At 36.1% G+C, this 12,871-nt stretch overlaps 2 protein-coding genes across 7 annotated transcripts in view; one reads left to right on the top strand and one right to left on the bottom strand.

Annotated features, from left to right (window-relative positions):
* Positions 1 to 12,871, top strand: part of LOC146995590 (inositol polyphosphate-5-phosphatase A-like) — a 214,360-nt gene that overhangs the window by 30,844 nt on the left and 170,645 nt on the right. The gene's annotated exons all lie outside the window — the stretch shown is intronic.
* LOC146995591 (transcription factor unc-3-like) overlaps positions 1 to 12,871 on the bottom strand; it is an 83,694-nt gene that overhangs the window by 69,149 nt on the left and 1,674 nt on the right. Inside the window, exon 1 of one of the 6 annotated variants that reach the window (XR_015043165.1) lies at positions 6,548 to 6,625. The exons of 1 other annotated variant lie outside the window; for it this stretch is intronic. Coding sequence is in view for 1 of the 5 variants with exons in the window: in XM_085824476.1 (XP_085680602.1) it covers positions 2,408 to 2,433 (26 nt within the window). In the remaining 4 variants the exon portion in view is untranslated. Of the gene's footprint in view, positions 1 to 2,407; positions 2,837 to 6,543; positions 6,626 to 12,871 lie in introns of those variants that run through there. 4 more of the 6 variants (XR_015043164.1, XR_015043163.1, XR_015043162.1 and 1 more) reach the window with 4 other exon arrangements.

The raw sequence follows: 12,871 nt of genomic DNA, 5'->3' as shown, positions 1-12,871 counted from the left end.
ATAAACAATATTTTATTTAACATTAGCAGATGTAGAAGCTCGAACGATTTTCTAAAATGGTTATTTTCTAAGAATTAACAGCTAACTGTTTAGAGCCTACGATTATTAAGATTACATGTGTAAAAGTCCTTCAGCATTGTAAGTATTCATTGTACATTGCCAAAGATTTAAATGGGGGGGGAGGGGTTCTTGATATTATTTGCTACTGTAGAGAGATACAAAAGTTTTCAAAAGAAAGTAAGTGTTTCATTTTAAAATACAATAGGCATTTAAGGCAATGAGACATATAATGACACATGAGTAAGTTTTCTCTTAAAGGCTGCCTTATGTTTAGTTTAAAATGATTAGAGAAACCGCCTCCAATTCTTGATTTGTAAAATTCAGGTACCTCAAAGAATGTATTTAGACGCAATGCTATATAAAAAACAAATTTAATTATTTGACATGGTTTCAAAATTCAGAACGTCTCTACCTAATAAAAACTGTGATTTTAAAGTAGCGATGCTTGGAATTTTCTTTCAAAACAACTAAATTCGCAGTATAAAATCAGTTATATTCAGCATTACTGAGCTCATAGTATATGAAGCCCATTAAAATCTACAATATTTAGTCCAATATACATAAAATTCTTTTCAAAATGCCTGTGATGTCAACTGTCAATTTATTTAACAAGAAGAATAGTAAATATTTTTTCATGGAGGTAAAATGTGAGAGCAGAAATTTAATATGAAGTAAATAAAATTACAATTAAGATACAATAACATGCCGAACAAGTATTAATTAGTTAAACAACAAAAATCAGCGTTATATTTTCAAATTTTCACAGGTCTCCTTTCGATGGTTTTCCCGAACCATCATGATTTGCTGATGGTTCGGTAAAATCATCGAAACGAGTCCTGTGAAAATTTGAAAATATAACGCTGATTTTTGTTGTTTGACTTCTAAATTAAAATTACAATTATCAAGTAAATATAATTGCTCTAAACAAATAACAACACAGTTTAGCATTCGCCGCGGATCTCCAAAAAATGTATCTAAATATTTTCATCTCAGAAAGTGTAGTAAAAATGGACCTTAATCGCTATCAAACATACACTACTATATCACTTCTTAAAAGATGTTGTACTAACTCCATATTAGTTATGCTATTCCTTTAGTTGATGATATGCTGTTTTTTTTCCAATTTTTTTCAATAAACATAATCTACATTCAGCCCGAACAAGTATTTTTCTCTTTGCTGTGATATCAAACTCCCTTTTAAAACAAAAATAGCACAAATCTTATAAGTTTTGAGCTGCTTTTCCACACCCCCGGTTAGAAAGCTTTTACCTAAACTGATTCACAATCACAAATAGCTTGTACTCTGGCAATCTCAAGATTCGAACTTGGATGAACATCTCCAAGACGATAGCAGCATACATCAGTGTAGTTCACGTGATGTATATTTCAGGTTTAGGGACATTAGAAGATTTAGAAATCATTAACGTAATAGAATTTTTTCTGAAGGATGCTGTGCCAAAATCCCATATGGAATAGCTTGCTTAGCGATTTCCTTCCTTTACCTCGTGTACCTGGGAAACGGAAAGGATAAATCAAGGGTGTCGCAGACAGAGAGAATGGTTAGGGCACTTAAAATGCTTTCCAACGGATATCTTGATTAATGACAAATGATTATTGCCATAATTGATCCGTGAGTGTTTCATCCTTCTTCATTAAGATAAATGGGCCGGAACTGTCGGGAACTTTTCATATTTAAAATCTATTTACCTGAAAGCTTCTCCAATTTGCGCGCGTCATTTATGACCGGGATGCCTCCACAAATCTTTGACTATTGGTAGAATTCCAAACTTTTAAAATTTCTAGACCGTGGACGTTTTATTTTAAATTCCGGTCTTCTCAGGCGTAATTTTGGAGGATCAATCATTGATTATGGATGATTCAGTATTTTTCTTAATATTTAATCAGATTGACTATATCTGATCGAACCGGTTTTTATGTTTTAATTTCATTTTCGTGTTTCAAATCTTTAAATTGACAGCTTTATCGCTTTCATTTATTTCTGTTCCTTCATAAAATTCATTCATTTTTTTCATTTATTTCTCTCTTTCCAAAATTTTATTGCTTACTTATTCATGTTACAAGAACAGATTCTTTTAAAATTATATATTCGATACTGGTTATCTTATAAAATCAACGAAGCGAAACTGAACGTTTATAAGGTGTTCTTTAATGTCGATATCAGTTGCATTAAAATCAGACACGACGGCTCGTCTTAAATCTTACACACACACAAAAAAAGTTAAAAATTTAAAACTCCGTTTCTATTTTATGATGAAAAATTAAATTTATTATTTCATTATAAACAAGAGAACAACTCAAAAATGAAGAAAAAGAAGTCATGTCTTACCTTAGATACAATCGTATTCCAGACATAACAATTAATGAAACAGGCTGACAGAAAACTCATTTAATCCATCCAGCAGTGTAATCCAGAAATAACCATCACAAAACTAACTATACAGTTCCGTCCCAAAATAAGTATCAATACAACCTCGCACCATGGTTATCGTTCGACAACAAATTTTACTCAAAAGTGAAGCAAAAACTTGATAATAATGGAACACTTTATCGGTAAATACCTTCATTTAGATCCTTCAACGCTATTCTAGTCGGCCTTTATGCCTTATGTGGGTTGCGACAAAAATAGTTCCAAAATCAGTTATAAGTTGAGAGTGTACAGGTGGTGAGATTTGTTCCGGATCAACTGATATGCTGCCTCGCGGGCTCCACGCAGCGATCATGGTTCTCCAAGGAAAGGTGTATTGAAAGTGCAGAAGATCTAGCCAATTATAGCATTTCGTCATTGGCAACAAAAATAGGCTGTTGCGATACTGTATAGTATTGATATCGATATTATATAGTTTATGTAAACTCAATAGACTTTACAAAGTTTGTTATGGTGAAGTAAAATCTTCAGCCCAAGAAAAGAGAAACACACCAAAGTGAAACATAAAATTAGCAAAGCAACAAAATTAATGTTTGGCGTAGATTTAGACAAGATCTCTAAATCTTGACTAAATCTATGCCAAAAACATGATTTGTTGCTTTGCTAATAAACAATTGATAGTAGAGAATATTAACGTCTGCGCCATGGTGCTATCTAGGCTAGTTGAGCCATTGCAACGAGCTAAAATTCAACACGTTTGTTCGAAGATTAAATTTTGATGTTAGAAACATCCAGTGCTGCGAAACCTCAGCGCTTTAAAAAAAAATTAGTATTATGAATTCTTCGCTTAATTCATCCGGAGTACTCGAAAGTATTTTAATTCTTTTTCAACTTCTTGATGTACTTCCGAAGTCTAATTTCTAAATTTTTGTGGCTAATTTGGCACCTCTTCGAGTAGTTCACCTGAGACAAGGCCCAATCATTGGCCCAGTTTGCCACCCACAGTAAACATTAGTGAACTAGGTTAGGTTAGGTTATTTAATTACGGCAAAGCCTCGAGGGCTATCTGCCTAAAGAGAGGGATGCCCTTCATGGAGGACTTTCTAAGGGAAACTGGCTCGTATATACGTTACACGTGGGGGAAAACCACGAAAACACCTATGCAGCCAGCCCGTTCGCGGGATTCGAACCTCGAATCGAACTACCAGTGTTCAGCGACTTTACCGCTTGCCCGCTGGTGGGCCATTAGTGAACTAAATGAAAACTCATAATAAAAGTTGCTTTAGTACATTGCTATAGTTCTTTGTTCATAAATGTTGCCAGCTAAGCAAGAAAACTGAGGCTTGTTGTTGTGCAATGAAATAAGTTGTTGTCACACAACAATCAGCTGACATAACATTTTCTTAGTACCAACCATTGCGAAATCAATGCTGTCTGTATGCCCTCGTTATCTTCCAATCTGAAGAGAAGAATGCGAATTTTGCTTGAATTTAGAAGGCAAATTAATTAAATAACATATGAACAGGAAGTAATCTATGTAAAGCGCAGTGCACCTGGTTGGACAGAGTATATGAGGTTAATGGGGATAGAAAATAGTTCATTGTATGCGGAATCAGATGTTCCTAGCAATCGAAAGTTGATTCATCTTGTCATGAAGTGTTATTTTGATTTTGCTAGCATTCAGTTTATGTTAAAAGGCTAATTTTGCTGCTCTTACATTTCTTACCATAGGAAAGCAAAAATAAGAAATTTACAAAAATCATTCGTTACAATTTCGAATATTTGTCTTCCGAATATCCAAAAATTGCCATTTAGATATTTGAAAGATTTGGCTTGTTTATTTGATTACGACAAAGCATTCGAGAGCTATCTGCCTACGAGGAGGGATGCCTTCGTGAAGGACTTTTAAGGGAAACTGGTTCGCATACACGTTACACATGAGGAAACCACGACAACGCCCATGCAGCCAGCCCGATCCGAACCTCGTAACGAGCTCTCAGTGTTCTGCGACTTTACCGCTCGGCAGCTCGTGGGCCAATATTTGAAAAAGGGTAGTTTGAAACTGCTTAGGGAGCATCTTGGAACCAGCGAGCACTGCGTTGACGATACCTGGTTGAAACGGTTATAAGCTATATACCTAGTATTCAAGAACGAGAAATAGAATTTCATAAGGTTTCTGTGTATAGTATGCATCATATGACGTAAAGTGAAAGCCTTTATGTTAATTCCGTCATTGCAAAGGATTAAGTATATGTACGTTATGCGCATACGAGTGCGTCTCCATTATGCATGTGTTCATATTCCATAGAACAATCGCGAAAAACACTGCGTAAGTTTCCGGTTTGGATTTCTAAAATCCGTTGTGCCAAGCGAAATAATTCGAAAATGTTCTAATTGCATGGGCGTTTTCCTGGTTTGCCCCATGTGTAACGTGTCTGCGAGCCAGTTTCAATTAGAACGTCCTCCACGAAGGCATCCATTTCTCTAGACAGATAACCCTAATGAGATTTGCCGTAATATCAATAAAAATCAAAGCACAAAGTTTCAGAGTTCTGCAACCAGAGTTTCAAAAAATAAAGTGCATTCAAATAATTGTACAAATGCATAAAAATTTTACTTTTAAGCATACTTAAAATGATACAAAAGAACTGAACATTTATTACAAACTGGAAAATATATATATTAATTCAGTGTACTGTAAAACAAATGCTGAATGCAAGTGTGTACAAGGCACAATTAAATATAAACAAACATACGCGGATAATAAAAACAAAGGTCTACACGCGTTAAGAGCAAAATTTTAACGTAGTATTTTAAAATACTTTGCATTTTCTTTTACATTATTGTTAAGTATTTGAATGCAGGAAACTGAAAAGAAATATAGTTTGCCATATCTGCATGTTCACCCCAAGACCTTCAAAACAAACTTGCATGTGCATTGAAGTTATATTTAATTTTTCAAGAAACAGGTTTTAAATTTTTAAACATCTCCTCTCCATAATTGAAGACTTCTGTTTGTGAAATCAGAAACACATTAATAGAGAATCTTAAAATACACATATGTAAAGATCGTGAATTATGAATAAAAGTAAAATGAGTTGTGTTTTTCCGAAATGGCAACATCAGAAGATGTTCTAAAGGTCCAATATAAAAATTTGTACTCGCTATTATTAATCTGGAGGAATCATGTTTGTGCTCTCAAAAGAGTAAATAAAATTTATAAGTATTATCAAAGATAGTTTTTATAAGATTCGAATTCTCACTTTATTGAAATAAAGTGCGGGAAGATCAGTAAGAATTTCATCTCAGTATGGAATTTTAGAAATACAATGGCAGATTGTGAATAATTACAAATGTAAACCAGTCCATTAATCCATACAAGGCCAGATGTGGTGTCTCTTTATTGTGGAGGCACCCAATAGGTGGGGCAATTTAAAAGTTGTTTAAATAAGGCTGAGCCAAATTTAGCAGAACTGTGAATTAAGTCAGTTTCTACACTTTCAGTGTCTTTTTGCCGAGTGGGACCAAAAGTAAACTTTCAGTTTTGTGCACAGAAAAATCTGACTTCTTGACCGCTGGCTTTAATTGTAAAATTTGATAACTGTTTTCACTGTACTTGGTGTTTTACATTTACTAGCAGCCTTCGTCTGGCTTTTAAATGTACAGAAAAAATGGCTGAAGGGAACACCAAACGTTAAATTTAAAAACTGCATAGAATTTTACTCTGCAGAAGAACTTCATAAAAAAAGTTATTACGTATAACAAAATTACAATGAAATAAGCAATATCCCTTAATACAAATATTAATTATCCTAATAAATAAATCAACCAACTTCCCTTTGCAAAATCTTAAGAAAATGGTATAAAGGAGGTTAAGAACTTTGTTTCCTAAAAAAAATCACTCAAAATTTTTCAATATCTTAAAAACAGTGAAATGAGCAATAAATAACATTAAAAGAATACAAAAAACAAAAAATTCTGAAAAGCAAAATATAATTAATGATATTTTATCTTATATTTTCAAGAGAAAAAACATTACAATAAAATAAGCTATATCCCTTAATACAAATATTAATTATCCTAATAAAACAATTTACCAACTTCCCGTTGAAGAAAAAAAGTCATGCAAAACTTTTCAATATTGTTACGAATTTGCTATTTAAAAAGCTAATGTTAGTTCAATTATAAATTAAATGGTTTTATTTCTCGCGCAGTGCAGCGCGTGACGAATATTAAAAGAAAGCTAAGCCGGAAAAATTAAAAATACAAGAGCGCGGGCGTTAAATAAATAAATATCTCTTTTTGATTTCGAGAAAGTACTGGAAAATTCTAGCGCGTGATTTTAAAATCTTATAAAAGAAGGAAAACATCTCAGTTCGTAGTAGTTGCTTGCTTAGTTTGTTGTTGTTTAGAAAACTGCTCTTGTTGATTGTAGCGAATTCGCGGATTAGCGTTCTTTAGCTGTTTTGAATTACGTTCTATTGGATATTTGAGTAGTTAAAAGATAACTACTGTGAGATATTGTAATACTGCATGATAATTTGAGAAAATTTAAGCATTTTTGTTGTGATAATAATAAATTTTTGTTCATTTTTCATCGGACTTGTGCATTCATTTCATAACGAGCCCGTACGCACGCAACAATTTTTGGTGTCAGAAGTGGGATTTGAATGCCAATAACAAGAGGGATGGAAGAACAATTGAGAAATAAAGTGAAAAATAAAGTGCATTCAAATAATTGTACAAATGCATAAAAATTTTACTTTTAAGCATACTTAAAATGATACAAAAGAACTGAACATTTATTACAAACTGGAAAACATATATATTAATTCAGTGTACTGTAAAACAAATGCTGAATGCAAGTGTGTACAAGGCACAATTAAATATAAACAAACATACGCGGATAATAAAAACAAAGGTCTACACGAGTTAAGAGCAAAATTTTAACGTAGTATTTTAAAATACTTTGCATTTTCTTTTACATTATTGTTAAGTATTTGAATGCAGGAAACTGTAAAGAAATATAGTTTGCCATATCTGCATGTTCACCCCAAGACCTTCAAAACAAACTTGCATGTGCATTGAAGTTATATTTAATTTTTCAAGAAACAGGTTTTAAATTTTTAAACATCTCCTCTCCATAATTGAAGACTTCTGTTTGTGAAATCAGAAACACATTAATAGAGAATCTTAAAATACACATATGTAAAGATCGTGAATTATGAATAAAAGTAAAATGAGTTGTGTTTTTCCGAAATGGCAACATCAGAAGATGTTCTAAAGGTCCAATATAAAAATTTGTACTCGCTATTATTAATCTGGAGGAATCATGTTTGTGCTCTCAAAAGAGTAAATAAAATTTATAAATATTATCAAAGATAGTTTTTATAAAATTCGAATTCTCACTTTATTGAAATAAAGTGCGGGAAGATCAGTAAGAATTTCATCTCAGTATGGAATTTTAGAAATACAATGGCAGATTGTGAATAATTACAAATGTAACCCAGTCCATTAATCTATACAAGGCCAGATGTGGTGGTCTTTTTATTATGGAGGCACCCAATAGGTGGGGCAATTTAAAAGTTGTTTAAATAAGGCTGAGCCAAATTTAGCAGAACTGTGAATTAAGTCAGTTTCTACACTTTCAGTGTCTTTTTGCCGAGTGGGACCAAAAGTAAACTTTCAGTTTTGTGCACAGAAAAATCTGACTTCTTGACCGCTGGCTTTAATTGTAAAATTTGATAACTGTTTTCACTGTACTTGGTGTTTTACATTTACTAGCAGCCTTCGTCTGGCTTTTAAATGTACAGAAAAAATGGCTGAAGGGAACACCAAACGTTAAATTTAAAAACTGCATAGAATTTTACTCTGCAGAAGAACTTCATAAAAAAAGTTATTACGTATAACAAAATTACAATGAAATAAGCAATATCCCTTAATACAAATATTAATTATCCTAATAAATAAATTAACCAACTTCCCTTTGCAAAATCTTAAGAAAATGGTATAAAGGAGGTTAAGAACTTTGTTTCCTAAAAAAAATCACTCAAAATTTTTCAATATCTTAAAAACAGTGAAATGAGCAATAAATAACATTAAAAGAATACAAAAAACAAAAAATTCTGAAAAGCAAAATATAATTAATGATATTTTATCTTATATTTTCAAGAGAAAAAACATTACAATAAAATAAGCTATATCCCTTAATACAAATATTAATTATCCTAATAAAAAAATTTACCAACTTCCCGTTGAAGAAAAAAAGTCATGCAAAACTTTTCAATATTGTTACGAATTTGCTATTTAAAAAGCTAATGTTAGTTCAATTATAAATTAAATGGTTTTATTTCTCACGCAGTGCAGCGCGTGACGAATATTAAAAGAAAGCTAAGCCGGAAAAATTAAAAATACAAGAGCGCGGGCGTTAAATAAATAAATATCTCTTTTTGATTTCGAGAAAGTACTGGAAAATTCTAGCGCGTGATTTTAAAATCTTATAAAAGAAGGAAAACATCTCAGTTCGTAGCAGTTGCTTGCTTTGTTTGTTGTTGTTTAGAAAACTGCTCTTGTTGATTGTAGCGAATTCGCGGATTAGCGTTCTTTAGCTGTTTTGAATTACGTTCTATTGGACATTTGAGTAGTTAAAAGATAACTACTGCGAGATATTGTAATACTGCATGATAATTTGAGAAAATTTAAGCATTTTTTGTTGTGATAATAATAAATTTTTGTTCATTTTTCATCGGACTTGTGCATTCATTTCATAACGAGCCCGTACGCACGCAACAATTTTTGGTGTCAGAAGTGGGATTTGAATGCCAATAACAAGAGGGATGGAAGAACAATTGAGACAGCTCATTACTGATTTTGCTGCTTTCCAAGAAAAGATGGAAGCTGGCCAAACATCTTTTAAAGAAGAAATGAAATTGGGCCAGGAATCCCTCAAAGGAGAAATGAAATTGGGCCAGGAATCCGTTAAGGAAGAGATGAAATCCCTTAAAAATGAGATGAAAGCAGGTCAGGACGAAATGAAAAGAGAAATTACCTGCGTAATAGAAAATAAATTTGAATCTATGGAAGGCAGAATAGACGCGGTTGAAACTAAAGTTGGACATATAGAAGAGAGAGTTTCTGCCGTCGAACAACAAATTGATGATAGGGTTTCTGCTGCCGTCGCCAAAGAAGTTGACAGCCTAAAGAAGTGCATAGCGACGGTAGGAAACAATTCTGAAGGTTTTAAATTTTTATCGATGCCTGCTCGTTCCGTTCTGAAGCTATCCACATATGATGGGAAGACCTCCTGGCAGGTGTATAGGACACAATTTTCTATCGTTGCGGATGCGAATGGGTGGGATTCCCAAGCTAAGGCCTGTCATCTCGCCGCTTCTCTGAGAGCAGACGCAGCGGATATCCTGCAGACGCTTCCCGAAAATCAAAGGCTAGATTTCGAAGCTCTATCCGGCGCTTTGGAGCTGCGCTTCGGCGAGAAATGTTTAAAAGACTACAGCAGGCTCCAATTAAAATCTCGTCAACAGAAGCTCACCGAAACGCTTCAGGAGCTCGCCACGGATGTTGAAAGGCTGTCACATCACGCCTTTTCAGAGTGCCCGACAGAAACAAGGGAAATCCTGTCCCTGCAGTATTTCATCGATGGCATCCGGGACCCTGAAATACAGAAAGCACTGCGAATGGCGGATGTTAAAGATCTGAAAAGCGCTTTAGTGTATGCCATGAAATTTGAGGCAGCCCAGCAAGCCACCCGTCGAGACCGCCATCCAGTCAGAGCTGCTCAAGTCCAGGAGCCAGGGGATCAAGTCACTGCTCGTCTAGACGATTTAACTAGACAACTGAACGCCTTGAGTCAGAATATTGGTGACAAGAAACCGACCGTAAAGTGCTGGAACTGCGGTGCTGAAGGACACATCCGACGAAACTGCAGAACACCCCAGGGCACGGATGCTAAGACCGCTCCTAACAAACAGCAGGGAAGCTAATTAGTGGCCATCTCGCGGGGCGGAGGTTGCCAGATCATGAAAAGCCCCAGTTTAAAGCGCTTCAGATTTCTGCAGTGAGAGGCGGCAGTAATGGACTTTTCATAATAGGACATATTAATGGAGTTCCCTGCAATATGACGATAGATACAGGAGCCAACGTTACCATCATCCGAAAAGATTTGGCTCAACAACTGGGAAGCAAACTTATCTGGACGCCGCCCTGCGTTACCCTACAGACTGTGTCCGGTGAGAAGATCAACATCGATGGAAAAGTAAATGCTAACATCACGTTTGGAAGTGCCGCTTACCATCACACGGCATATGTAGCAGAGATCACTGATTCTTGCATACTCGGATTGGACTTTCTAAGGAAATACAATTTTTCCTTGGACTTTAAAAATAACGAATTGCATTCTACATCTGAGGACATAGCGTTATTTGGAGTCAATGATGAAGTTAAATCTGTCCATAAAATCATAGCACAAGACAATATCACAATACCGGCAAGAACAGAAATTTTACTTCCTGGATCCATAGCCGAAAACAAAAATTTCCGCTACGGCGTCATAGAATATCCCAATAACTGTAATAGCCCAAAAGGAGTACTAGTAGCCTCAACACTCGTCGACCTATCCAGAACGGTTATCCCGGTGAGAGTCGCCAATGTAACTGAGAAGGGGAGAATTATTAAGAAAGGTGAAGTGGTTGCAGCATGTACTCCAGTAACCACCGTTGAAAGAAAGAGTAACATCCAAGAATCCGTGTCCTCAGAGAGAATTACATCGGAGTTATTGCAGAATGCGCAATTAAACGATGAAGAGAAGAATGCTGCCGATCGCGTTATTAAAGATCTTCAAGTTGTTTTTTCCCGCTCGTCTTCTGACGTGGGTCGAACTAGTTTGACACAACATAGAATAGATACCGGCGATCATCGCCCGATCAAGCAACATCCAAGGCGTCTGCCGTTTGCTAAACAGGAAGAGGTGCGAACACTGTTAAAAGATATGGAAGAAGGCGATGTCATCGAGCCTTCAACAAGTCCATGGGCATCTCCCATCGTTCTCGTCAGAAAGAAAGACGGCTCAACAAGATTTTGCGTTGACTATCGCCGGTTGAATGAGGTTACGAAGAAAGACAGTTACCCTCTTCCTAGAATTGACGACATTCTAGACACTCTTTCTGGAAGCAAGTGGTTCTCAACGCTTGATTTAAAGAGTGGGTATTGGCAGGTAGAAATACACCTTCATGACCGAGAAAAGACGGCATTTACTACGGGACAAGGGCTTTGGCAATTCAAGGTGATGCCGTTTGGACTGTGTAATGCGCCGGCAACATTCGAACGCCTCATGGAGACTGTTTTGAAAGGACTTTCCTATGAAGCCTGTCTGATATACCTGGACGATATCATCATCGTCGGAAAGAGTTTTGAAGAGCATCTAGAAAATCTTAGAAAGGTGCTTCAGAAACTGAAAGAAGCCAATCTAAAGCTGAGTCCCGCTAAATGCAAATTGTTCCGAAAGGAAGTGACTTACCTGGGACATGTCATCTCTGCAGAAGGTGTGCGCACGGATCCTGAAAAGGTATCAGCGGTTAAATCCTGGAAACGTCCCGAAAATGTCCATCAGCTGAGAAGCTTTCTAGGGCTTTGCACCTACTATAGGAGATTCGTGAAGGACTTTTCTTCCATCGCAAGACCCCTTCACAAGCTGACAGAGAGCAACCAAAAGTTCTTGTGGACAAAAGAATGCGACGATGCATTTAACAACTTAAAGGAGGCTTTAACATCTGCTCCAATCCTGACGTATCCTCAGCACGACCGACCATTTATTCTCGACACCGACGCGAGCAATGAAAGTGTCGGTGCTGTTTTGTCCCAAGAAACAGACGGCCAAGAACGTGTGTACTGGAGCAAGTGCCTGTCTAAACCGGAGAGGAATTATTGTGTCACCAGGAAAGAGTTGCTCGCCATAGTCAAAGCTGTAGAACAGTTCCATCACTATCTATACGGCAGAAAATTTCTGCTCCGCACCGATCATGCATCATTGACCTGGCTTTTAAATTTCAAGAATCCTGAGGGTCAAATAGCCAGGTGGATACAGAGACTCCAAGAATATGACATCACTATCCGTCATCGTAAGGGATCATCACACGGAAACGCCGACGCCCTGTCTAGAAGACCTTGCCAAGAAAACTGTCGATATTGTTCCAGGGTGGAAGCGAAATACGAGCTGCTGACTCCGGTCGCAAGACAAATTACAACATCAACATCGGCTGATCGAGAACCGTGGAGTGATGATGAAGTCAGGAAAGACCAGCTGGAAGACCGCGACATTAAACCCATAATTGATCTAATGGAGTCGTCAAACAGAAAACCTACCTGGCAGGACATTTCTATCTGTAGTCCTACAACCAAACAATATTGGGCACT

Source organism: Stegodyphus dumicola, chromosome 9, assembly GCF_044657685.1.
Source record: "Stegodyphus dumicola isolate Sdum_Otavi_A_Nest chromosome 9, ASM4465768v1".
Lineage (NCBI taxonomy): Eukaryota > Metazoa > Arthropoda > Arachnida > Araneae > Eresidae > Stegodyphus > Stegodyphus dumicola.
This window is presented reverse-complemented; position numbering and strand designations above follow the sequence as displayed.